This window comes from Odocoileus virginianus, chromosome 2, assembly GCF_023699985.2.
Source record: "Odocoileus virginianus isolate 20LAN1187 ecotype Illinois chromosome 2, Ovbor_1.2, whole genome shotgun sequence".
NCBI lineage: Eukaryota > Metazoa > Chordata > Mammalia > Artiodactyla > Cervidae > Odocoileus > Odocoileus virginianus.
This window is the reverse complement of record NC_069675.1, coordinates 83298392-83326129: the sequence shown is the minus strand read 5'-3', so window position 1 is coordinate 83326129 and position 27738 is coordinate 83298392. Positions and strand designations below refer to the sequence as shown.

Sequence of the window (27738 nt, the reverse complement as noted above, 5' to 3'; positions counted from 1 at the left end):
CAGGTCACAGCCATGGTCCTGAGGGGCTTGGAGCAGGACGGGACTCCAGGAGAATAAACAGTCCCCTCCTTGACCTGTCCCCGCATCCTGTTCCTTAGCCAGCTGGGTCTCACTTTCTGCCTTTTCATTAGTGCACATTTTCTGAAAGCACAGCATCTTCCCAGATGTTCTAAAACCGTCCCTCTCCCCTTTCTGTTCTTTCTTCCTCCCCAAAATACAGTCGGTGGACCCTCCATGTCCTGGGTAGCGGGGCCCTGACAGGGCCTGCAGCCACCATCCGGCCTCAGTTTGGATTCCTCAGTCTGGGCATTGCTTCCTCCTTTGTGAAGTGGAGTTAATCCATTTCTGCTCCCTCCTCCAGGCATGTTGTAAGGGTTGTCGGAACAGGGCTGTGAAGCTGGGGGAGTTTCTATAGGTTGTCATCAGCAGGTTCTGTCTCATGTTGATGCCTTGTGAAGGCAACTTGGTTAGTTAGGGTTCTTCTCTCTTGGGCTTTGACAAGTGAAGAACTGCCTCCAATTCAGATGGTCATTTGGAAGTTTTAGTACCTTTTATGAAAAACTAAGTATATTTTAAAGTGATTCCTGCCCTTCCCACAGCCTTCTTTTCTTTTAGTATAAAATATTAGTACTCATTGGGAAAGACCCTGACGTTGGGAAAGATTGAAGGCAGGAGGAGAAGGGGACAACAGAGGATGAGATGGTTGGATGGTATCATGAACTCGATGGACGTGAGTTTGAGCAAGCTTTGGGAGATGGTGATGGACAGGGAAGCCTGACGTGCTGCAGTCCATGGGGTTGCAAAGTGTCGTATGTGACTGAGCATCTGAACTGAACAGTGTTCCACTATTTCTTTTCATTGCTTTAAAGTTTGGGAGCTCAGGTAACACAGTGGAAACATGAATTTTGGGGCAGTTGTTAACGTAAGATTGATCTTAATATTTGTGGCAGTAGTAAGAATACTTTTCTCTATCAAGGTCCACCTTCGAAGTTATCCTCACCTTCCTGTTTTTTCTCAACTTCTCTTTTATTTATTCAACCAGACTTTTAGCAGTTGCAGAGTAAGACACTACATTAAGTACTAACTATCATAGAGTTTAATTTTTCCCACCCTATTGCTTGTAAAAAATCCTCTGACTGGATTCTTGAGACCCGTTTTAAGTTTGTACTACAGTTGCTTTCCTTTCTTATTGTCTAAAGCAAAAGTGCATCTTAAGAGTGCAGGGTATAGTCAGTGGGGTCCCCCAGTCTGTTAGGAAGCCTAAGTTCCTGTAGTTGCCCCAAGGTTTTCCTGCTGACCACCTCCAGCCTATGCAAATGTCTTTAGGCTGCTTATCCCAGAGTTTGGAACAAACACTGCAGAGAAGCTAGTATAAGGGAAAATGAACTTTCGATTTTATATAGTTGTTGCAGTTATTCTGAAATGAGATGCCATAATAGGGCTCGGTGTGCAGGCAGCCTATAGGAAGAGTGGGCCCTGTGCCCCTGCCCACCCGCCCCCCGGGTGCTTCTCCCCTTGAACCAGGGAAGTCCTTCCTGATCGCCATGAGGGGCTGTGAGGAAATTGCAGAGGAGCTGATCAAGCACCCCTAAGTCCCAAACTCACTTTCTGACTTATCTGTGATCTCGGGTTGGTCCCTTGATTCACCGGCTCAGTTCCCCCCCCAACCCCATTCCCCTTGGAGAATGAAAACCTCGCGGTGGCCAGCTCATTGGGGTGTCATCGGGACTCAGCAGGCGCTAGTCGGGGTGCAGGGAGATCTTGATGGAAAGGCCCTGCGTGTGGGCAGGGCGGCGTGTTTGTTCCGTGTATCACTCCTCTGGGTGGGAGTAATGAAAGCCCAGCTGACAGGTGGGGATAATGGCTGGTTTCATTCTGAAGGCCTTCAGCATGTTTGTATTAAAGAGAAGTATTGTCGGAGGCGTGTCCCTAAGTAGTCTTAATAGCGTTGTTAATTGATGTAGGTAAATTCAGTTTCATTTCCCCTTCCAGACCCCCGCGCAGACTTGAGTTTTTTCAGCCTTTGCCAGCTCCTGGATGGTGCTGGTGTCGTTTCTTAATGAGGCCGCTGCCTTTTGAAGTGGTATCAGGCATCAGTTTCAAGCGTTCATTGGAGTGAAGTCTGTAGATGTTTTGCTTCCCCTGGCCAAGCTAATATTTTCTGTCTTTACACTTGAAGTAATGGATGCCCCAGGGTAACTAGCGTGAACAGATGGACACGCAGAATTCTCTACAGGTGGCTTTTTTTGAACTTCAGTTTCTAAAATCATCCCACTTTCTTGTTCTGATTTAGGATGCTTGTTTGTTGCTTCTTAATTCCAGTTCATTCTCCCCCACAAACATAGGGTTTCTTGGAGACATGTGGCATTCCTTTCTCCCCTGACTTTTTTAAAAAGATACCTAACATATACCCTTTTTGCCATGCCAGGAGGAGTAAGACCAGAGTTCTAGCCCAGGGTCAACATGAGCATCTTCTCTGTAGATTCCACTGCTCTTCAGGGGTGATTGTTTTTAGGACTCATCCGGTTTAATCTTGAGCACCTTGGCTTAGGTTCTAGTTTGGGGAAAGCCCTGTCTAAGCTAGACTCATCTTCTCCTGTCCCTGTCCACACTTCGCTTACCAGTGTAAGCATATACTTCCTGTTACCATGGAAATGCAAAGAAATTATGAAATTTATATTTAAAAAAAGTTTATTAGACTTCAAAGCATCAGGGGAAAAGGAAGTTGCTTGGAAAAGCAGAAATGTCTTAGAAACAAGCCCCCGTGGCAGCCCTGGTCTCTCCTGTGTCTAGACCCAGTTTGTTCATTTTTCTGTACTCCACACAAAATTAGGTCTGTTTAGGTAGCCATGCATCTTCTCAAGAGTCAGGAGTACCCAGACAAATTAAAGTCCGTCTGGCATTCACACTTCATTGAGAAATGACTTCATCAGATTTCTTCCTTCCTGATTTATGACTGAGATCATATGCTTGAGGTGATTTTGGTAGGGAGAAGAGGTTCCTTGCAAAACATTAAAACAGGGTGCTCTGGTGGAGTTTAGAATTTGTCAGGTAGGAGGGCACTGGTCCCTGGAGGATGAGGAGATTGCTGCAGGGGTCGGGGGGAGATGTAAAGGAAGGTGGGAGGAAGATAAACACAGACTTGGGCTCTGTAAAGATTTCATCCAAAGCCAACTATGCCCCTTGCCCCTAGTTCCAAGAATTCATAACTTTATCCTCCAAATATCCAGCCACCTGCTGTGCCCATGGCCCAGTGCTCCATCCTGGCTGAAAACACTGGTGTTGTAGTTCAGGTGTATTGTGGGTTAAATGGACTTTTGTGGCCTGAGATCCTAAATATAGCATCATGTTTCTAAGGAAATGAAACTTCACCAATAAACTTTGGAGACACAGATAACTTATTGGCTGGGGTTATCTGTTCTGCACCAGTTTCCGTGTTTCCAGTCAAGTGAGTCGTTCTGGATAGCCTTCATATCCTGGAACAAGGTTTAATTTTTTGCTTGGACTATAGATCTAAGGGTTTATAAAAGCACTGAGATTTGGATAGTGATACAAAGTAAGGGCCTCTCAAAGCCTGAAGATCTAAAATAAATAGAGGAAGAAACAAGTTAGGGGGAGAGAATTAACTTGTCTGAACATCAGTTTTAGGCCCGGCACTGTGCTGAGGGGCCTTCCCTGTGTTGGCACGTAGCGGGCATTGCCACCTGCCCAGTACCCAGGAAAAGGTGCTCATTCCTCCAGGTGGGAAGACGTTTGCTGCTTGTCATCCAGGTGAGATCACCCAAGGAGGCAAGCATCTCCACCTTGAAATGGACAGGAAGTGATCCTGGCAGGGGGAGACATCTAAAAGTGTCAACCCTAATTATTAATAGAGAGGCATTATGGATTCACTAATACAGATTGCTTTGGTAAGTAGAGCACTTTTGCTACAAGGAAACAGTTTATACTGATTGTTGGATGAGTGGTGTCTGCCTCCAGAGGAGTGGAAATTATAAACCAAAAATCCCCCGTATGGAATTAAGTGACACAGGACAGCCAGTTCTGAGGGAGCCTGGCGTCCAGCGGAGCCCCACTCGCAGGAAGGGGTCGTGCTGGTGGGACAGGACATACTTGGTTATAGTTAACTGGACAGTGTAGGAAGTGGGAAGGAACGCAGGAGCCGGTGCAAACAGAGCTCAGGGTTGCTTTGATTGTCTGTATGTGCTCTGAACTCCTGGGTATGGAGCATACCTTTTAAAGACGTGATAAAACTCCAGGGAGGTGGAATATCTCACATGTTTTTTTCCAGAGGTGACTTCTAAATCCTCACTGCCAGGTGGGTTGGGGTGCAGCTGCCAATCACACAATTTCATCTTCTAAATGCTGACAGTGAAGAGTTTGCCATCAGACACACACCTCAGCTCCTGCTGGAGTGAGCACTGTCAGAGGAGGAGGAGTAGGTGTGGAGTCTGGGTTTCTTTCCTGGATTTTGCCTTCATGGCTGAAAACCACCCGAAGACTCGGAAGAGTCCGTCCTGTGGGCCGTGCTTCCTGCTGTCTTCATCAGACCCGCAGGAGGAGGCGCTCGGGGTCGGGTGGGAGGAGGGCTCTCACGGGCGGATGGAGCTGCGCCTTCCTCTCCTCGTGCAGGATCTCATCTCTGGGAGGGGGGTGGTCAGAGCCTGTTTCAACATGCCATTCGTCTCCTCCTGGTTCAGTTCCCTTACCCGGTTCACCTTCGGGGCAGGGCCGGGACCCGCAGAGAAGAGACAGGACCAGATCGGAGCATCCTCTCCCTCGTGGGAGAGCGCTGTGTGCTTTGAACTCTAACGTGCCAGCTCTCAGGAGAAACGCCAAGGCGTTCTGCCGGGTTGTCCCTCTGAGCCGAACATGTTCTGTGTCACCGAGAGGCTCGTGTTATGAAGTAAAGAGGCCTGGAGTAGAACACAGAGCCCCCAGGAGCACCGAGAGCCTGGGTTGGGCTGGAGCACGGAGGTCTTTCCCTCTGTGCCCTGTCTCCGCAGAGGGCTACGGCGTTCCTGCCGCGGGATGACACAGGGGTGGACCCGAGCTGGTGACTTGAACTTAAGGCTTTCTGTGTGTGCTTGTGGGATGCAGGTTTATGAGTGTAATAACAGTTTGTTGTTTCATCTAAGCATAATATTTGGAATTCATCATGAGAGTAGTCTTTAGTTTGTTTGGACTGAGCCTACTGCTTGCATTTAGAGGGATTCCATCCTGGTGAGGCACCCAGCAAGCGCTCCAGTAAAAGAAGGTGTTGCCACCCCTGGTTGCATTAAGCATGGGGCAGGTTTGGTTTGTTTCTCAACTTGAAATTTCCAGTGTGAATGGGAGGGAGGCGGGAGAGGTGAGTCAGATGTCTTACTTGCGATTGCAATTAAGTGTAGGCAGGAGATTTCAAACAAGTGTATCTTCCCTGGCCTAAATACTGGAGGAAGCCAGGAAGCATTGTTACTTTTAAAATGAAGGTACGAGACTTTCGGAGTCTACCCAGATGCGGGTTGGACTCTCCAAGCATCCTGTCTTTAGACCCTAGAGGAACCAAGGGAGCCTGGGGCCTTCTGAGCTGACCCTCTTTCTACTCCATGCAGTTGGAAAGTACTGTTTATTAAAGTGAAAGATAAAAAATGTTGGTCCCAGAAAGTCACTCTCCTCTACATGGAATGAATAGTCTTTGAGCTGTGGTTTGATCAGAACTGAAAGTGATGAGAAATTTTTCCGGAATGGAAATGTGTGGGGAATGCCTTTCACTAGCTGATATGGGATGAATTCTTGACTTTGCAATTGGAAAGCTGACTCTGAAGAGACCGCCCTGGGTCTGACTACGAGGGAGGTTTCTCTTTTTAGAGTGAGGGTTGCTGGGCTTGGGCTGGAAGCGTTTCACGTGTTATCCTAGTGTCTGGGCAGGAGGTTGGCCCCGTGGTGAGACCAAATGCACCGATTCCCGGTGGGCCTTCCGAACCTGCAGGTAACAAAAGCACACGTTCATCACTGCACACGCCTGCGGGTGAGGGCCAGGCCGTGATGGTTTTGGTTGGACGAGGGAGACACTTGGCAGCTGAAGAAAGCCTCGGTTTGGTAGTGAAACCTGCCTCTTGGGAAACGGGTTTGAGGCACCGTGTCAGCCGCTGTGAAAAAGTGCTGTCGCTTGAACTTGTTTTTCCGTCTCTCTGGAGCGAGGCGGGTCAGAGTTTCCCCCTCCCTCCACCCTGCCGCGGTCATGATCTGTGAACTTGTCTCTCGAGCTTTCTTCTCTGACACTTTGTCACCTTAACCCGCCTGCTCCTGGGTCCTTCCTGGAAATTCCATCTCAAGTGGTTTTCTGAGTCTGTCACTTCAGCCAGAGAGGATTGACTCTGCCCGGACATTATTAGTAGTAACTGAATTTACCTGGAATAGAGATTTGGGGGCAGTGTAGGACATGGGAGTTAAGGTTTTCTTTTTTTTTTTTTTATAAGGGAGGTCTTCTTTATGCAAGACTCCAAATCTGCTAGTAAATATAAGTGGAATCTATATTAATTACCCAGTTAGGGACTTTTTCTTTAGCTTTTTAAAGAAGAGTTCCAGTGTCTAATTCTAGATTTTGACTGGAAGTCAGCTTGCTGGCCAAGCCTGCCCTGTGGCCATCTGCTTCTGGTCCTGAGCTCTGTACTAGAGATGCTGGCACGTGGTCTGTGTTTGCCTTGCTTCGCACCTGCGTCCAGATCTTCGCATTTCAAACAATCATTCTGTTTATTTGGGACAACAGGTGCCCAGCCTCTGTTTCTGCCAAGTGTCCTTAGGTTCACCAGCCCCTGCTTGTAGGACGTGACAGAGGGAAGACGGCCCGCCGGTGCCTCCAGGAAGCTTTTCTCTCTCTCCTTCTCTTTCTTTGTCTTTGGGACTTTTCCCAGCTCTCTGCAATCTGTTGCAGAGACCAAAGCTGACATGTGGGTGGCGTGGGAAGGCAGCGCTGTGGCTGCAGTCGGGGCGATGACTAGACCCTTGTGTTGTCTTTGGGGAGACGCCCCACGTTGCTGGCAGAAGATTGCAAGTCAGTGCTTTGCTCTCCCCACACCCCTCCCCTCACCGCCCAGCCTTCCTGTTCTTTCTCTCCTCTCCTGATGGCCGTCTGATCGTCTGAGAAAGAACACACACACACACTGGTCGCACGTTTGAAGGCTCTTGTTTCATGCTGATGTTAATTCTGTAGTGGGGACTTTCTACTCCCCACATGTCATCAGCATAGTGGGGAGGTGTGACTTTCCTGGGATTAGCTGATGAATCAGTGGTGGAGCGGGACTCTGCGTCCCAGGCTCTGACTCAGCCTCTGAGACCTTCTGGGGTGTAATTAATTAATTAGGCCTGCGCATCGGGAGGAAGCAGGGCAACGACTAGGCTCCTGCAGAACTAAGGTAATCAGAGTTTGTTGGGGTTGGGTTTCCCACCAGCTCCCCCACCCAGTTGTGGGAGAGGGAATGTTGAAGATTAAGTGTCTGCTGTAGAATGCTCAGTAGATGTTCCTGTCTGATTAGACTTGGACTTTGATCCCTTCCTTTAAACCCGTTTCCTACTCCATTGGTTTCAGCTGGCGTAACTTCCCTATACACATATTGGAAAACTGGGGATTTTGTTATCTTGAAGTAGTGCTGTTAGATTTGGGGTGAGAATAAACCTATGTTGTTGATCTCACGTAATTTAATTTGTCAGGAGGTTTCTATACTAAGAAAAGCGACGTAGAAGTATTTTCAAGTGATTTTTTTTTTTTTGACTGATATGGACATGCGTTAAATGAAAGCTTGTTCTAGGATTCCTGCTTTCAACTTAGCAGATCAGTTACATCCCAGGAATGAGATTATGAATATGATCTCTTTGACTAAGTTGAATTTAATACTAGAATGAGTTGAATTTAATGCTAGAATGAGTTAAAGCAGTAATGACTCCTAGAGGCAGCTGGGACGATACCCACAAGGGCTGACACTGCCTAGCGGGGCCGAGGCATCAGCTAAGTCTCATGAGTTAACAGGAAGTCACATGGAAATTGGGCGTAGAAGCCCTGTTTGATTTGGAATATAGGAACCTTTGATTTCATGCCCCCTGATCAAAAAAGAACCTTCTGCTCGCAGCCCCTTGAGGGTCACTCTTTCCCCTGTTTTTCTGCTGCAACACACCGTTTTCCATCAGGAACTTCAGGCTTTCTGTGTTCATTGTGTCCTTGTGATTTCAAGAGCACAGATTTGTGCAGGAGGCGTAGGTCCTGGCTCTGGCTTTGTCATCTGTGTCCCGTGTGTCTTTTACTGCCTGACTCTTCAGAGCCTGAGCCACAGCTGGATGCTGTGTCTCTCTTGAGTTAAGGTGTGGAGTAGCCAGATTCTGAGCCAGGTGATGCTCATGTTCAAGGTAAATGTTTCTGGGGAGCGCAACAAGAAGAAGTGCATTCTTGGGATATAAGACATTTTTTGGTTATCAGCTTTCTGAAGCATCTTCCATAGTTAAATCAGCCCATTTTTCTCTTTTTCTTTTCCTTCTTCTATTAGATCTCTTCTCTTTTCTTGCGTGTATTTACCAGGCAGTTAGAACTCCATTGAACTGCCTGAATGTGCACTTAATTCACAGTGACCCACATGAAATTCTGATCAGGCATGCTCTCAGCCCTGCAGGCTGATGCTTTTCCAAAATTCTTATTGTGTACGGTCTTAACTTCAAAGATGAAAGCACCATTCTCCCTTGACAAATTGTTTCTGTTATTATCAATCCCTTTAACTCATTTCTAACAGCCTTCTAGAAAACTCTATGCAAGGTAGTTAATCTGTTGCTACTGTGTGGATGGTGTGGTCCATTCATTCAGCAAATTATTCATTGTGCTTTTCTCTCTAGGATCACTCTGAGGGAGTGAAAAACAGTGCAAGCAGAAAGCCTGTCCTCAAAAGAGGGAACACTCTCTATGTGATGTACAGGTCATAAGTGAGGTTTAAAAAATGCTCCCAAGGTTTCCAGGTTAAGGGGGGTCCCTTCAGCTAAGGGAGGTGAAGGCTTTATGAAAGAGACAGCACCGGGCACTGTGCTTTGAGAGATGGTGGCTGCGGAGTGTTTTTGCAAAGGCCGTCTGATGGGACCTTTCTTCTCCCTTATTCCTGCTCCCAGAGTAGCTCCTGTGAATTTCAGAGGCACCTGCAACGGCTCAGTCTGCAGAGGTGCTCTGATGTATTGTAGCCCGGGAAGCAGCCCCAGGACTTAGCTGCTGCGATGCTCGAATCTTGTAAGAAGTCGTAGACGTTACCTCCCTGTCAGTATGACCCGAAGCTACGTGTGAAGGGGTCACATGCCTAATTATCACACCCCACTGCCAGGTACCTGCAGGTGCTATAAAGGAAAGATGTCACTGAACATAATACTTTAAAGTGTAAAAGTAAATCATTACAGTAGACAGTCACCTCATGGCTCACTTTGTGGGTTTACCCCTGCCCTAGAACTTACCATATCTGTCCCTCTCTATGTATCATTGAGCCTCAAAATTCCATGATCTTTTTCCAGATTGAGGGGTATATGTAGTCGTTCATTTTACTGTTATCTAATATCCAGTGTGTATGAAAGACCGCTTGATGTCCTGGATTCAAAAGATGACCTCAGTGTTCACCTGTGCTTAGAAAAAAGATGTGAATGTGAATAACCTGTGAACTTGGGCAACAAGTTACCTAACCTTGCAAAGTCTCATCTGTGCACTGGGGGCAGAAGAGAGCCAGTTTCAGAGGTGGTTTTGAGGGCCAGAGTCAGGTACATTGTCAGAGTACAGCAGATGTAACTCACATATCATAGCAGCGTGTAGTTTTGTGTGGCTGGACTTTAGGAGTCTGGGGGTCATCCATTCAGTGAACGTTCTTTTTTTTTCTTATTGGCCAGGAACTGCCAGGATGCTTTGGGAGTGTAAAGCTGAGTGGAACATGGCCCAATTCTCAGGAAATTCAGAATTTAGTGGAGAAGGTGCTACTCTAGTATGTGCAGTCATAGAAGTAAACCCAAATGAGTAGAACTTACGAAGATGCGAGAAGGTTCCCTTAGGTGATGCTTGAGTGAGTCCTAAAGATCAGTTAAGAATGAGCCAAGTGTTCAGAGCCCAGAATGAGCCTGTGACTGTGATGTGAGTGAGTGCAGAGCTCAAATCAGAACCTGACACCCAAGGCGAGTGAGGGGTGGGGTGAGGAGGTGAGTCCAGACTCTGAAGGCCCTGTCCTGCCCGAGTGAGGACCTTGGACGTCACCCTGTAAGCAAGCTGTCTCAAACCCTTGGGGGCTGTGGACTGAGGAGATCAGGGTCGGAGTTTCTTTGCGTTTTCAATTCAGTGATAAGACTTTTTAAATTCACAGGTGTACTCTGGTGGCCAGTTGCTGCCAGGAGGTTTCATCGCTAGTGTTTGTGTTTAGATATTAAGTTAGAGCCAGACACAGGCCAGGTGAGTCGCTGGGGGTGCTGTGTGGTCAAACATTATGCATTCAGCTGTTTGAATAGAGTAGTTATTTCTCAGACTAGGATTGGATATGTTCTTAGGGGGCAAGGAACTTTTTTTTCTCTATCAAAAAGGATGCATGTATTATTCACATTTGAGAAACATGCTGTAGGTGGTAGGAAACACAGCTGGACAGAGGGGTTGCATCACAGGCAGCTTTTGACTGCTGAGGAATTTAGTCTATCACATAGGCAGAGGTGAGTGATTGAACGCCACTGAGTAAGAATAAATGATTACGGTTCTGTAGTGATCCCGGTGTTCGGTGGTTGCCTAATGTCAGGGAAGCAGGCTGTCTCTTTTCATTTCTTGATTTGTGGCCATTTTATTGTTTGGACAGTCCTCTCCTAGGGATTGGAAGAAAGGTGGGTTAATTTATGTAAATTTATATTAGCTTTTTTTTTTTTTTTTTTTGGTTGTGTGTAGACAAAAACACAGGTCAGGGCACTGTTACATGTATTTAAAGTTTTGTTAGGATTTGAAACTTGTTAAGATTTGGAGCTAATAGGTGGATTTTGAATCTAGTGGATTTTGTATCTACCTATGTTTTTTCTGTCTCTTATTAACAGTTTTTAATTCAGCACCAGTTAGGAGAAATGCAAAAAATATACTAAACACTGGGAAAAAAATTTTTTTAATGGATCACACATAATCCCTGCCATCAAGGGGCTTACAGCAGCGGTCCCTGGGCCCTTTGGCAGCAGGGGCCGGTTCTGAGGGTTTTCCACGGATAGGGTGATTCAGGCACACGACACTCACTGTGCACGCTCTCTCTGTTGTGATTACATCAGCTCCGTCTCAGCTCGTCGAGCAGTAGGGGACCGTTGGCTTATAGCGCTCACAGGGTGACAGAGTGACAAGGGATTCGGTAGAGGTGGCCTGTTTGGTGCTCTTGTCCCTTCCTTTCCATGACCTCAGTGATGGGTGCAGAGGCCCTTGGCCTGAAAAAGGCCACAGGGGCCCAGGGAGGCTACTTAACTACCATGTAATAGATACTAAAATGGAGCTGCGATTCTCTGGGGGTAGCTGGGGAAACGCATCTCAGAGAAGTCCTTTCAGTTGTTTCTAGTCTTTAGTCATAAGAGAGATGTCAGTAGAGAATGAAATAAAGGTTATCATAAATTGAGTGAGTGAAAGTCGCTCAATCGTGTCCGACTCTTTGCAACCCCATGGACTATACAGTCCATGGAATTCTCCAGGCCAGAATACTGGAGTGGGTAGCCTTTCCCTTCTCCAGGGGCTCTTCCCAACCCAGGGATCGAACCTAGGTCTCCTGCATTGCAGGTGGATTCTTTACCAGCTGAGCCACAAAAATAAGAGCCCCTCCAAAGTGTGCATAAAAAGTCCTGTGAAGGAGATGCGGAACTAAAATAGTGTGGAGCTGGCATACTGGAGGCCTTGAGAACGCAGGTCCGTTCCTTCAGGCTTTTTCTCTAAGCTCTTGGTTGTCCCCGTCACCGAGGTGACGTCACATGGCTCACCTCTCACCTCTCACTTATGAGCATTGCTTTGATACTTTGATCATAATGTAAAAATTGGAGCCCTTAAAATGAAAAGTTTATTCATTAAAAAAAAAGTTTAATTAAGAAAACTTGATCCAAGCTGTCTTAAGGGTGGTTCAGAATGTTCTCACTGAATCTAAAGGTTCACATTTTGAAATTTTTCTTTCCTCTCATTGAGAAAACCATACTATGAAAGTCAGAGGAAATGATTTTCACCAGCGTAGCTGCAATGTCATTGTCATACGATAGTGGGTAAAATTTCACCTAAATCAGTGGGGAAAAAATTGAAACTATATTATCTGGCTCTCAGTTTCTTTCCTTGTATGTGAAGAATAATATGGAGTGAGTATGACTGTTGTGGTAGATTTTGGATAAGAAACAGCCTTTTTGTTTATGAAAATTAACCTATTATAACATATTTAAGTTAGTCTCGTCACTCAGCTTTTGACTAAACTGCTTATAATTTTTGTAACTTTCGCTTTGTGAATTCTAATTACTTTGTTAGTGCTTTCTTTCTGTGAATTAGGTAGATGAACAATATTTCTAGAACTTCTCCCTACAAATGAAATTCACATGTTTCAGCTCACACATCTGACTACTCCTTTTAGACTAGAGAGTCAGTAAGTTTTCTGGAATTATGTCTCACTTGGTGGTATAGATGATGAAGCTCCCGAAGAGCAGGCGAGTTGGGAGTTTATAAAATCTGTTCTCAGCCACACTCTCTCCACCTGCTGGAACGTGTAGTGCTGACCGTAGCTGTCTTCTGAGCACACTGGTTCCTTCTTTCTCCCTCCTCTTTCTTTCATCTGAGGGCTGGCTGTGGGCACGGCAGCTGGCTGGTGAGCTGGATTGTGTGGCTGCCATAGTGCTTCCTGGGAAAATCATCGTAAACTAGCTCAGGGTCTGATTGCTTGTTGGTTCTGTGCTTGTCAACATTTGGAATGAAAAAAAACCTATGCAAGTTACTTCTTCAATGATGCAATTCTTTATTCTCTTGTTTTCATTTTCCAGCTGAGTTTTGAGGACAAGATTAAATCTTTTGAAAAATTCTAAGTACATGAAAACAAAATTATATTTTTTGAGAAGTTCTAAATTCGTGAATTCTCAGCCACTAATGAGGAACTGTCTTAGAAAAATGGGCTGGACATTGAAAGAGGAATCTTGCCAAGCATCTTCCACCTAATTTAGCAGGGTTTTGTTGGGGGGGGGTTTAGGTGTTTTTTTTTTTTTTCTTTTTCTCTAGTGATTTTGGATGGGGACATTGATTGTTCATCTTTTGAGATTTATGTTCCAATTATTTGAATAAAGTCTAACTTTTCCTCTAAATCAGTGGTAAGGAAATATGAAAATAAAGGGTCATTATTTGAGTTCTTAAAGATCTTTACATCATTCTGAAGAAGGAAGGTTGTGTATCATTCACCCTACTCTCAGATTTTAGATATAAGACTTTCTAAAGTGTGTGTATCTGTGTGTGTCTGTGTGCATGCACACATACTTGTGTTTTATAGAAGAGGGATTGGATGTGTAATAGTTCATCTTTCTATCTCTTTCCCACCTTCTTTAGCAGATATTGGTGTTTTCCTGTAATCTCATTATAGAAAGTGTTTCTCTACACAGTGAGAATGGTCTGAACAGTCTGTCTTATCCAGGTGTGGGTGACTTGGCCTGTTGTCCAAGGTCAAGTTAAGGCCAAGCCGCCAGGTAGAACCAGCCCCTGGGGTTGACGCGGGTGAGGAACGAACGCACCGTCTCGTTGCGGCCCCAGGACCCAGGGCAGAGCTCTGTCTCGTCTCGTACATTTGCTATCTCCCTGTCATGGGTGCCACTGATGAAAGAGTGTCACCTTCCTAAATAAAGGTTCCCTGACACTGTGCTTCTCCCTCAGGACTTGGTGGAGTCCCCTCGGCGAGCCTGGGCTGCGTTGATAGAGGGGGAGGGTCCACGGGAGAGCTCACACTGGTGAGACATCCCTAGCGCCTGTCTTCTCAGGAGGCCACTTGTGTGGAAAGTGGAAATGCTGAGTCACAAAAAGGGCCTGACATTTCCTCACTGTTTCCCACATTGTGGTGATGTGAAGGTCAGTTACGTCCCAGCGGCTTGGAGACTGCCCCTCAGGCTCTGGCCGTCCAGCAGCCTGTTCACATGAGTAGTTTTTTCAAGATACCACCATCCTTCTCTGCTCACATGTTGATTGTGGCGGTGGCCTTAGCACCATCACTGCAGAACTGCATGGTTGCATTTGGCCCACAAAGGCAAAAACTCTTATCAGACCCTTCAGCAGAAAAAGTTAGCCCACTCCTGGTTTAGATGAATACTTGAGAACTCCTTCATGTATCTTGGTTGTGTTTATTCATTCCTCTCTCTACATTTTCCTTCTCTTGTTAAAAACCTGCGTGCTGAGCGTGTGCTGTATCCCAGCCCCAGGAACAGAAAGCCTGGTCGCTGTCCTCCTTGGGACTATACCAGCAGTCAGCTTGACACCCCCATCCAGACACATAACTCATCCCCACACGTCAGCACCCGTGAAAACCAAACGTCACACATAAACATAAGAAGTACAGTCTGACAGACGCTTCTCTAATCTATTTATCTTCTAACCTAGGAATTCTTGAGGATTTGCATGACCTTGTTGAATAGTAAGGTTGAGCAGATGCTTTAATCTTTATCTTTCCATTGATTAAATGAATATTATTATTTGATAGGACTGTATCTCTGTAAAAAAATTTTTTTAATATAAAAATGCCTAATGGGATACATATAAACACATGTAAGCACATCTGAACTTCTTAAAGAAAGGAAATCATACACTGGAACTTGTTTTACTAACCTCAGAGTTTTGGAGCCAAAGGAGCTCTTTTATGGCTCAAAGTGTGTAAGTTTGTAAACAGTTAATCACTTGACAGCAGTGGTTTTGTCTTGGCCAATCACGAGAATGACCAGAGAGGACCTGAAACCGTCCTCAAGCCCAAAACCCACCCCGGGCCGGTGGGAGCAGGAACAGCAGGGGCGGCCCCATGGTCTCCGGTACAGGATGGACTTCCAGGCGAGTCAGGGTGTTCAGCGCTCATATTTCCAGGCAGGCTGATGTTCTGGCCACACTTTGAGAACCACTGTTGCACAAGATTCTTAATTTTATACAAGTAGTTAGTATGATTGCTTTAAGTGGCAACCTTACATGGTACTCTTTTAAGAGTATGATATGTAAAAGTTGATTGATCAACATATTACACAAAATTGTTTTTACTAGACTTACAGAGTAGGAATGTAGGGTTAATCATCTTTCAGTATAAATACCAACCTGGCACTGCAGTTAAAAGTCAGCTAGGGGTGGTCTCAACAGCCCTGTGCTTGACCAGTGGACCCTGGCCCATGTCACAGCACAGTTAGTGATGGAGCTGGAACCGAAACTGGATGCTGTGATTTTCAGACCAAAGCCTTTCCTGTTGACCACATTACCACTGGCTAGGACGTACATACGGCATCTTGCCCCCTTGTCAGCCTTTGGTTGAGGCTTAGACACGGCATGCGTGTCCCCCTCGGGGCCGGTGTGTCCCCCTGAGGGCCGGCTGTCCCCGTGACTGTCCGGCGTGTTCCCGTGCCGCCCTCGTCTTTCTCCTGCGGGCCTTCAGCCCACTGACTCTGAACTTCATGTTCTTGGATCAGACACTGCACATGCTGTTCACCTTTTACCAGTATGTCTGCATATCTGTCGAGACAAGGTAGCATTTTTTAATGCTGAGTTAGGGATGCTGTCCACTCTCTCTGATTCCATGTAGAAAACTGCCAGGTTTGGAAAGAGTCGGTGATAAAAGATAGAAGAACATATGCAAGAAAGTGATCGAAAGTGGTCGTGAACGGCAGGGAGAGTGGTGTCTCTTTGAAGCCTCCGTGTTTATACTGACCCTGGGATTTGGCGCCTGCTTACTTCTGCTCTGAATAGAAACTTGATGCTGGGAAGCCAGAGGAGGTTAGGTTTTAGGCTGGATTACTGTGAAATCCTCTTGTAAAGGGAATATCACTTTGGGGCAAAGACTTCCTGGAATTGTGGAGGGTAAAGTGTAGTTTTCCCAGGCAGCTGTTTTTGAGTTAGGAATTGAGCCTTGCAGCCTAGAGTGATAGAGAAAAGCTTAGATTTTCTACCGAGTTGTAAAATAAAAAATGTGACCATTTGGTTACTATGTATGTGTTCTGTTGTTTGCATGAACTGTTGTCTTTCTGTCTGCGATTCTGTTTGTCCCTCTTTCATCTATTCCATAGACTAACTTTTCAAGTTGGATTTACAGGTTGTATATGAAATGTTTTCTTAAAAAAACATATATGAAAAAATATGAAGTCAAAGCCTTGAGTTTCTGTAGCTCTGAAATTCACATGTGCTGCTTTTGCCTGTGTATCTAGATGTATGTATTTAAAAATTAGAGCAATTTGGTCAAATGCTGAAAATTAGGTAAACCGAAAGAAAAATGCGATAGGCAAGATAAGGCAGTACTAGATCAGAAACCGTGCCAAGTATTAAGAAAGGTGCCAACAGCTCATGGAACTCTGCTCGATGTTCTGTGGCAGACTGGATGGGAACGGGCTTGGGGGAGAATGGATACATGTATATGTGTGGCTGAGTCCCTTCACTGTCACCTGAAACTGTCACAGCAATGTTAATCGGCTAGACCCCAACACAAAATAGAAAGTTTTTATTTAAAAAGGTGCCAAATGGAGAAAATGGACCTAGCCTACTGAGTATTTACTATCTAGTTTGGGGCTTCCCTGATAGCTCAGTTGGTCAAGAATCTGCCTCCAGTGTGGGACACCCCAGTTCGATTCCTGGGTCGGGAAGATCCCCTGGAGAAGGGAAAGGCTACCCACTCCAGTATTCTGGCCTGGAGAATACCATGGACAGCCCTTGTGGTTGCAAAGAGTCGGACACGACTGAGCGACTTTCACTTTCACTTGGGACACAAAACATACATATCTAAAAATGGCAGACCGTTTCAGGTCGTAAAGAAAATCCAGGGGTTCGTCTAGGATAAATAGCTGGTTTGGATGCGTATAGAATCTAGAAAGATGGTACTGATGGACCTATTTGCAGGGCAGTTGTGGAGACGCAGGCACAGAGAAGAGACTGGTGGACACAATAGGGGAAGGAGAGAGTGGGATGAATTGAGAACACAGTGTGCAAACATACACATTACCAGATGTAAAAGAGACAGCAAGTGAGAATTTGCTGGGTGACCCAGGGAGCTTGACCCAGTGCTCTCTGACAACCAAGAGTCGGGGATGGGAGGGGGGTTCAGGAGGCAGGGGACATATGTATACCTGTGGCTGATTCATGTTGATGTGTGGCAGAGGCCAGCACAATATTGTAGAGCAGTTGTCCTCCTTAAAAAAAAACAAAAACTTACACGCTTAAAAAAAAACTGCAGTACACCATTACAAGTGGGCCGGTGGGGGGAATTGCCTTAATGGATATTATCGAGGTAACTGGCTAAAATGTAATATTACTTGTATAATCGTCTTGTGTCAGTTTAGAAGTTTCCTGAATTTGGGGTTGGGGGGGGGGGAAGCTGCTTTGGGAAAGAGAGGCAGCAGGGAATAGAGGCAGAAAGACCCGGAAATGACTCCCAGCCCTTTGCTCTCTATGCGGGGGACAGTTTAAAGGTCTGTCCAGGCCTCACCTGTAAGCAGAGGACAGCAGTCCCTCCAGGTAGTGGTGGGGACACGAGACCGTGTGCGTGAGGCTTGCTTACACGCCCATGTGTAAAGCTCTGTGCTGCGGGATCTGTGTCACAGTGCGGGCCGAATGCAGACACTCCAGGAGCGGGGCCTGGGGTTGGACGTTCAGATGCAGAGCAGCAGAGAGGAGCCATGGGGGGCACTGGACGGGTCAGCGGGAGGACGAGGGACCAGCACGGAGCTGGGGCAGGGCCACGCCGCCGGCTCATCCTTGGTGTAGAGAGTGGGCGAGGCCGAGCGGAGGGGTGAGGGGAGTGACGACTGCTCCACCTGTTTACTTGGACAAGTCCTCAGTCTTTTCAGGGTGTCTTGGTCTCTTCTACTTGTAAGCAGCACACGGATGAGAGCAGGCGTGGACACCCCGCTTCGGTGTCCTGCATGCCTTCTGGAGAGCGCTGTTTGTCCTCGTGACTGTCTTTTCTCCTTACACTCTGTCCCCACTCCCTACTCTCTTATTACCGTCTTATAGGTTTTCCCCGTCTTGTGACTTAAACTTCTCTCTTTCTGGGTCTTGCTTTAGCCAGCAGCAGCCTGCACCAGTGTAGTAGTTAGGGCTGGGTTTAGTTATTAGGGCTGCTGGGTTGTCACCTCATGGACCGGTCGGAATCTAGAATAAGGGTCTGAGGCCTTCGAAATGTGCCAGGCCGTTTTAAAAACTGTAGTTCCAGTAATACCCACCATGTGGTGCTTATGCATCAGAAATAAATTCTAAAACAAAAGCATTGACTGTGAACTCAAACACCTGTGGACTGGCTATGGGGGGGGTTAAAATCCAGACTCACAGATATGGGGGGCGCGGGGGCGGGCCTGAGCATGTTCATGCTTGTGTACAGGGTAGACCTGAGTCTCTCTGAGTAACAGCCTTCAGTGCCACTTCAATCATGTGACTCATGATTTCATAAACTCCAGGATGTTGGAACATAGGTTTTACAGGTTATCCTAGGAGATGGTATAGACACAAATGCAGGCAGATCCCCAAAGAGTTTGCAGCAGGCTCTCAGAAAGCTACAAAGAGCACCTGTGCCCCTTGGAACATTTAAAGATGACGTCAAGAAGGACAACTGGCCTCATCCACCTTCCAATTATTAAATAAGTGTTCTGGGAGGAGAATTGACAGGGGTCAAAGCTGTCATTCCTATGACCAAAAGTGGTTTTAAATTAACCCTTATTACCCCTTTAAAAAAAAACAAAACTTCTTTTAAATAGGAAGACGAACTCTCTTTTCAAGCATAATCTGAATCATTTCCATGGCATTAGTGTTTTTATCAACTGTGCAAATGGTTACTGTTGGTGCCTGTTGCTTACGGAAACTTTTCTTCCGTTTGCAGGTTTTCATCTCTGTGAACTGCTTGAGCACAGACTTCTCTTCTCAGAAGGGTGTGAAGGGGTTGCCTCTGAACATCCAAATTGACACCTACAGTTATAACAACCGCAGCAACAAGCCTGTGCATCGGGCATACTGCCAGATAAAGGTCTTCTGTGATAAGGTAAGGCCATCGACTGGATGTGGACCCTTAGGATACACCCTTCCTCATAGGAAAAGACCAGGGCCTTCCTTATACTTAAGTCCAGTGAGGATGTACTTTGAACCGTGGTGTTGGAGAAGTGGTGATGCTTTTGAACTGTGGTGTTGGAGAAGACTCTTGAGAGTCCCCTGGACTGCAAGGAGATCCAGCCAGTCCATCCTAAAGGAGACCAGTCCTGAATATTCATTGGAAGGACTGATGCCGATGCTGAAACTCCAATACTTTGGCCACCTGATGGGAAGAACTGACTCATTGGAAAAGACCCTAAAGCTGGGAAAGATTGAAGGCAGGAGGAGAAGGGGACAACATAAGATGAGATGGTTGGATGGCATCATCGACACAATGGACATGAGTTTGAGCAAGCTCCGGGAGTTAGTGATGGGCAGGGAGGTCTGGCGTGGTGCAGTCCATGGGGTTGCAGAGTCGGACACGACTGAGCAACTAACAGAACTGAAGCATGTATTGCTGATAATATAAAATAGCTGATCTTAAATTAGCAGTTCATGTTTTAGCCATGCAAAGTCACATTATAGAGGAGAGAAAAACTAATCTCCTTTTGACTGAAAAACCAGAAAGGTCGATGAGCGCGTTCTGTCGGGCGGGCCTGACGGGTGGGATGCAGAGACGCTGCGCCCAGTCCCGGGCGGGCCCTCAGCTTGCAGGGGCCTGCGGGCAGTGGCCTGGAGGTGGAGCTTTCCCGAGCTCTGTGTCCGAGGCCTCCAGGTCTGCGTCGTCTCTGGCACGCCTCCTTCCAGGCTGTTTGGCAGGTTGTCCGGCAGCTCACTTAGGCAGGGGAAGGTGAGCTTCAGATTCTTGCTGGCAGCAGCAGGTGGGTGGGAAGCGAGAGCACGGGCCCACATGAGTCAGTATCGTTCCTTTCCTCTGCTGTGACTCCTTGTTTTCCGGAGAAGAGATGAGCACTTTTGCCGGGTGGAGCGCTCAGCTCGATTAAATCCAGAAAGAAGCTGGCAGTCCCTGGTGCCCCGGGGATTGGAGACAGTGACGTCTTCCAGAATGGGGCAGAACTGTCCACTGAACTAGGATTGAAGATGACTCTGACTTTTCCCACTCAGAAATACCGGGTTGTATATTTTTTTTCTTGCCAGTCTCGTCTTTTCATCCTGTTTGAACCTCTGTGTTACGAAGATTTTTTTAGAAGGTGCCTAGAACCCGGAAGTGAATTTGCCATCAGAGGCCTGGTGTCCTGACTTGTACTTTGGGTGCATGGAGCACTGTGTCGGCTCCAGGGGATGAGCCTAAGACCTTCCAGGTCCAGAGGGCAGGTCCAGTGATGTTTATTGAGTACCTGCCATGTGACTTGTCATGTGGTATCAGTTGTATTAGTCTTCTGTTTTTGCTGTTGACAAATGACCACAGACTTAGTGGCTTGAAATGACACGCGTCTGTCATCTTCCAGTTCTGTAGGTCAGGGAGTCTGACCCAAGTATTACTGGGCAAAAGTTAAGGCACCAGAAGCCTGGTTCCGTCTGGAGTCTCGTGGAGAACCCGTTCCCCTGCCTTTCCTCTGTCTAGGGCTGCCCGCAGTTCTTGGCTCGTGGCCCCGCCTGCCTTGCGAGCTATCCTGCCTCCTCCTCCTCTGGCTCTTCTGCTGTGTGGGCGCTTGTGACTCTCCCTGTCTTGCAGTCAGCCCAGCCTCCTCTTCTTGCTGTGGAAGCGACGGAGGCCCAGGCTCTGGGCATCAGACGTGGGCATCTCTTAGGGGCCTCATTCCTCCTTTCCCCCGCTCTGCCCCCTGCTTTCTCACATGCTGCATCTTAACTGGTGGCAAGTCACATCTGCTCTGGAGCAGAGGTCTCTGACCCTGACTCAGATTTTCTTCCTTCATGCCACATTCTTCCTTAGAGCCCAAAGAAAAATGATCGTTATGTCCATGTCCTTTTCCTAAAAATTGTAGGGAGAGGTTAAAGTTTTATCCATTCAATTAAAAAAAATTTTTTTCACGTGTGCTAACCATCTTTCCCTGTGTCTTGTCCACACTGCTGCGGTCCCGCCTGTGTAGTTTTCATCTCTGGAAGGTCAGTTTGGATCTATTTTATGTCTTTCAAGACTCTGCTTACCACGTTCAGTTTTTCCCACAGCTTTCTTAGCACATGGACCGTGGCTTTGGTAGCCTGGCCATGGATTCCCATGTCAGTTCTGGGTTGTTGCAGTGGTTCCATCCTCCTCCGCACTCGGGGTTTCCTGGCTCCTGGGATCTCAGAGGACACCAAAGGCTGTGACTTTGACCTCGCTGGCTGTCAGGTGTGCCTGTCAGCCGTCAGTCTTCCTGAGCCTTGTCCTGAGATCTGGTGAACCTTCTTGGAAACAGTTGGATCTTCCAGGTCTTCTCTTGGATCTTCCAGGTCTGCTAGGCAGGTCTGGGGGCTTCCCTGGTGGCCCAGTGGTAAAGAACCCTCCTGCTAATGCAGGAGTCTCAGGTTTGATCCCTGGGTTGTGAAGATCCCCCTGGAGAAAGAAATGGCAACCCACTCCAGTAGTCTTGCCTGGGACATCCCACAGAGAGAGGAGCCTGGCGGGCTCCCATCCTTGGGGTACAAAGACTTTGACATGGGGTTATTTTTAGACCATCAGAAGGAACTGAGCAAGACCCAGACCAACCCCAGACGGTAATGGCGAGGAGCCTGGTGACCATTGCCTGTTCTTTTCCGTCAGGGATGTAGTGTTTGCATCAGTGTCAGGTAGCAGTGGTGATGGGCAAGTTTGTGTGTATTGATACATTAGTGATGTATCGATAAATGTAGAAGGTGGTTTTTCATTCCATGTTTTAAAATGCGGTTTTATTGTATAATCGTGCCAAATCAACTGGATGATTTTTATCACCACTGTTTGCTGTTAGGGAATGTATTTACTGAAGAGTAAATAACCAGTTCTTTAACAAATAAAAGTGCTACTCACTCAGTCGTGTCTCACTTGCAACTCCATGGATTATTGCTTGCTTGGCTCCTCTGTCCGTGGGATTCTCCAGGCAAAAATACAGGAGTGGATTGCCATTCCCTTCTCCAGGGGATCTTTCCCAACCCAGGGATCAAACCCAGATCTCCTGCATTGCAGGCAGATTCTTTAGCGTGGAGCTACCAGGGAACCTGAATAACTTTGTAAACAAATCTGCACCATCTAGAAATAAATGCAAGTAAGTCAAGCAAAATAGCTAATGAATAATTTTGTTTTCATTTTGCATACTTGCTTAATTTCAGGTTGTGTTTGTTCCTACGTGGGTCCACTTGTGCAGCACTGCTGTTCTTTGTGTAGTTCTGTGCACCGTGTGTGTATATCCTCTTTGTAGGCCTGGGAGTAAAGTTTTCCTTTTAAGTGACTACAGATTTCTAGCTAAATATTTGCTCTTGTAAGTCATAGTTGGTTGGATCTATCACTTAGTCAATACCAAGACCTTGGACAGAATCACAGTTTTCAGTAATAACCACATTGACTGTACAGGACAGTATACTCAAAGTGGGATCAGCTTGTATTTTTTTCTCTCAATTTTCTTGTTATTAGACGACAAGAAAAGTCACTTGTGTCTTGGAAGCCAGTGTGCAGTACGTTAGCTGATTTTCTTGGCTTCCATTTGACCTGGCCTCATCCATTGTTGAGGGGAATTCTGCTCTCTTAGTTTTTTAAACAAGTGTTTCCCTGTGATTTTTTTCTAGTTTAAAAATAGTTTTAAGAAAGGGCTTTTTTAGAAGAAACTACCATGATAAGCTCCACAAGTATAAAAAGCAGTCATCTCCAAAGAGGAGGTATTTTCCCACCGAAGGTCAGGATAAGAGCTAAGCATTTTCAGGAGGGTCAGTAAACAGAGCCACGTCTTGTCTTCTCTCCACCCAGGGAGCCGAACGGAAGATCAGAGATGAAGAACGAAAGCAAAGCAAAAGAAAAGGCAAGTGCACTGACCCCAGCTCCCAGTTGAATGCCTGTAAGTAGAAGTGTTTCTGCCAAGCGTTTTAGACCTTTTCGTTCCAACAGTAACTCAAGGTTGTAAACAGAAGCTAGCGTAGTGGATATTTTCTTCTTCTTGCTGTGAAGTGATAGCTTTGCTTCCTTTAACCAGGAAGCAAAGACCAATGAGGGCCTGAACTAAGTCGTGCTCGGGGAACTCCAGGAAGGAGTCCTGAGTTTTTCCAGAGTTCAGACGATTTTTGGCCCTCAGTTCTGGTTCAGGTTGCTGGCTCCCGTTCCTGACAAATAACACATGTTCCACCCGAATAGCTGATGATGAGATTGGAACTGGCCTAGATTTTTAAGAGTAATAGAAACACCCTTTGGAATTCAGGTTGTCTCAATTTGAAATAAGCGTGGTGTTCTTCTATCAGATATTCTTAACATATGCAGAATCTATAGGGCTTCTGTTTGGATGTTCCCCCGGGAAAGCTTTTTTTTTCTTTTTCCTTTTTAATATGGCCAGCATTCATATTCACAGAATCCCATAGCTCTCAGCTAAAAGGAAGGAAAAAAGCCCGCACTCGGCACAGCTGGAGCTGGGGCACACGCTCTGCGCGGCTGGAGCTCGGACGGCCGCACCTGCTCTCTGCGTGGCCGGCGCCCAGCAGACGTGGCCTGAGCACGCCCGTTCGGGCTCTGCTGCTGGCCTCACACTGCAGCTCAGGAGATGTCCCCTTCAGAGAGCCGGTCAGCGGCTCGGACAGCTCATCACTAAGCACCTCAGGGCCAGGGGCTGGGGGACGGTGGAGTCTGTAATTCAGTGAATAGAGTTAGGCAGTCACGTTGTCTCTCCGCCTCATGGGGTTCGGTTCTGAAGACGAAGGTCTGGAGTTGAGGTGCCTGTTCTGATGTCAGGAGTACACCACGATCAGAACAGATTATCTAATGAGGAGAGCCAGGGTGAAATTAACTCTAAATTATGTTTATACAATCGTTAAGTTTTAGCCTTTCAGGCAGAAACTTCACGTGCTTTGCCTCTGTTCTGGATCTTTCTCTGTGTAGTGTGTATGTGTGTCTTTGTGTTTAAACATGGCTTTTTCTCTCCCGCCTTTGGTAAGATGTGCAATTGATTTTAGTGCAAATGCAAACACATTAAGTGTAATTTTTCGCAGTTCAGGCAGCATGACCTGTATCTGCTTGTTCTGCTATAGTTTTAAGTTTCTTAAACAAGGAAGATGCTCTGTAGCCTGCCTGCAGTCTGGGAATGGAAGCTGCTGACGATGGTGTCCTTGTGGTTTTTTTTTTTTTTTTCAGTTTCCGACGTCAAAGTGCCGCTTCTTCCATCTCACAAGCGCATGGACATCACAGTTTTCAAGCCCTTCATTGATCTCGACACCCAGCCTGTCCTCTTCATCCCCGATGTGCACTTTGCCAGCCTTCAGCGGGGTGCTCACGTAGGTAACCCGGATCCCAGGGTGGCTGCTAGGAGGCGACAGGCCACAGCAGGAGAGTCTTTGGCAAACAGGAGCCAGAGCTTGGGGAGGTCTGGCCAGGGTTAGGGGTCAGCTCTTTGGAGTGTCTGGTTCGGGTGATGTGACATCCTCACAGTCAGCTATGTGTAAGCATCATTGCCGTGGAAGCATAGCCCCAGACCTGCCGACTTAATTCTGTATGGATGTTATCTGTTGGTGTCTTCAGCTCTTTAAAAGACACTGGAATAATAACATGTGGAGTTGAGTCTGTGATCATGTGAATTTCACTTCCATGGGTCTGGACAGGAGGGAAAAGCCAGAGGAATACCAGGTGTGGGAGCCTTAATAGGATGAAGGATGTCTGAGCGCTCTCCTCATAGTTTCAGTTAGGGGACTGTCACAGGCACATGTTTGGTCGAATCTCGGCCGCTAATCTAAAATTTATCAAAGCTGCAGTCACACTCTGCTTGGAGCAGAAGCTCAGTGGAGGTTGGACTTGGGCAGAGTGGAGAATGCCCTCTGCCTGAGTTCAGGTAGATGCCCCAAAGACGTACGCCAGGAGCTTTGTACACAGATTCCGACAGACAGATGTGTTTGCAGCGTTCTTCAGGAAAGGCACTATCAGAGTATTCAGTTTCTCATGAGTCTAGGGTGAGCAGGGCTCAGTAATCTTGTGCTGTAAAGGGCCCAGGAATAAACATCTTAGGCTTTTGGGGTTGAGGGCTCTCTGTTGTGACTCACCTCTGCTGTTGTGGGGCCAAAATCACTGTACACACTGTGCCAGGAATGGGCGTGGCTGTGCCCCAGTAAACACCGTATTTACATAAACGGGCATCAGGCCAGACTTGGTTCATGGGCTGTTGTTTGCCAGCTCCTGAACTGGAGGAGTTCAAGACATCTTTAAGAATCTGGTCATTGTGTGCGATTGGTCACATTCCAAATTACTTTCGTTTTAGGAATAATTTGTTTAAAGTCTGAAATATTTTAGCATATGCTTGAAAAGCAATCTTTTTTTTTTTTCCCTTGGTCTTAGGTCCTTCCCATTGCCTCAGAAGAACTGGAGGGTGAAGGGTAAGGTTTATGTTTTGTTTTACTAAATTCTTTTTATTTTGAAACATTCTCAAACCTCTAAAATAATTACAGTACAAAGAACTCGCTTTTTCCTGAGCCACTGGAGAGTAAGTTGCTGGCAGTGACCCAACATCCCTGAGTCCTTGGTGGTGGTTGTTGTTCAGTCACTCAGCCGTGTCCGACTCTTTGTGACCCCATGGACTGCAGCACGCCAGGCCTCCCTGTCCATCACCAACTCCCGGAGCTTGTTCAAACTCATGTGCATTGAGTCAGTGATGCCATCCAGCCATCTCATCCTCTGTCATCCCCTTCTCCTCCTGCCTTCAATCTTTTCCCAGCATCAGGGTCTTTTCCAGTGAGTCAGTTCTTCAAATCCAGTGGCCAAAGTGTTGGAGCTTCAGCTTCAGCATCAGTCCTTCCAATGAATATTCAGGACTGATTTCCTTTAGGATGGACTGGTTTGATCTCCTTGCAGTCCAAGGGACTCTCGAGAGTCTTCTCCAACACCACAGTTCAAAGGCATCAATTCTTTGGCCCTCAGCCTTATTTATAGTCCAACTCTCATACCCATACATGACTACTGGAAAAACCATAGCTTTGACTAGACGAACCTCTGTAGGCAAAGTGATGTCTCTGCTTTTTAATACTCTGTCTAGGTTTGTATGTTTCCACAAATGAGGATGTTCCCATGCATAACACAGTCAGAATGTTGACATCAAGACCTTAGCACAGTACCAGCCAGTCCAGGTTTTGCTAATTGTTCCAAAAACATCCTTTATGGCAAAAAAGGGTCCCTTTCAGACTCACACAGGGTCTTTCGTTGTCCTGGCTCCTGAATCTCCTTCCATCGGGAATAGCCTCCGCCTCTCCTTGGCTTTCCTGAGCTAATGCTTCTGCAGGTCATACTCCCGCCATTGTGTAGGCTGCCCCTCTGTTTGGGTCTGGCCGTGGTTTTCTCTTGAGGTGGATGATGCGTCTGGGCAGGGCTGGTACGGACAAGACCCTGCTCTCAGTGTATCCTGTCAGGAGCACGTGTTTTCAGGGCACCCCCACTGGCGATGTTCGCTCTGGTCACTTGATTCAGGCATGCTCTGCCAGGCTTCTCCGCTGTGGGGTGAAACTCTTTCTCTTCTTATAGTAGGTGTTTTGAGGGGAGGTGCTTTGTAAACATCTCACTCCTTGTTAAGTTTTTAATTTCTCATTTGCATTACATCAGCATGGGCTTGTGGTTTCCCACTGTATTCAATACACTGTGATTCATCATCATCAGTTACTCTGCTCACGTGGTCCCAGGGCCAGTGGGGTCCCCTCTCACCTGCTCCTGGGTCACTCTGGCACAGCAAGACCATCCTGCCCTCACCGCTCCAGCACTTCCTCACCTTCAGGCATGGCGTGTTCCAGGCACTTGTTTTTCTCCCCTGCTCTGGCCCCAAAATCAGCCTCTGCTCTGAGAAGCCTGGGTTCCTTGTAGAGATCAGGCTTCAGAACGCTGGAGGAGGCCCCTGTGTGCTGGTTGCTGTGATGGTGTCAATGCCCCCTGCTCCCAGGGGCACCCTTCTCAGCCTTGCCAGCAGCCCGCCTGCCCAGCACTCTACCAGGTGACGGTCCGGTCACCTTCTGTGGGCCATCCTGGCTCCCCACGCCGACCTACATGAGCCACAGGCCTCGCAGAAGGCTGGCTCTCTGCAGCCCCTCTAAAACTTGTGTTCTCAGACCTGAGTTCTGCAGGTGCTTTCATTGGAGGCCTGTTCTGTGCTGGAAGCTGAGACACAGCATTTTAAGGTCCAGCTGCTTTTCTTAAAGTGATAGTTCTGCTCAGAAGCTCGCACTTAACTTCATTTTCAATTTTTTTTTTTTTTTTTTACTATTTTCTTGCTTACTCACTGAACCTCACAACAGTGAGCTCACTGTGACTTGTGCCTTTGACAGCCAGTCCCGCCGCTCTCTTCACTTCTTTCTTCAGGAAAGTGAAAGTCGCTCAGTTGTGTTCGGCTGTTTGCGACCCCATGGACTGTAGTTCATGTAATTCTCCAAACCAGAATACTGGAGCGGGTAGCCTTTCC

At 46.9% G+C, this 27738-nt stretch overlaps 1 protein-coding gene across 2 annotated transcripts in view; it reads left to right on the top strand.

The window, feature by feature from the left end:
* GRHL1 (grainyhead like transcription factor 1) overlaps nucleotides 1–27738 on the top strand; it is a 56874-nt gene that overhangs the window by 13643 nt on the left and 15493 nt on the right. The window contains exons 9-12 of one of the 2 annotated variants that reach the window (XM_070451813.1): nucleotides 19035–19193; nucleotides 23079–23130; nucleotides 24447–24586; nucleotides 25638–25675. In XM_070451813.1, coding sequence (XP_070307914.1) covers nucleotides 19035–19193; nucleotides 23079–23130; nucleotides 24447–24586; nucleotides 25638–25675 — 389 coding nt within the window. Of the gene's footprint in view, nucleotides 1–19034; nucleotides 19194–23078; nucleotides 23167–24446; nucleotides 24587–25637; nucleotides 25676–27738 lie in introns of both variants that reach the window. The other variant, XM_070451804.1, reaches the window with a different exon arrangement.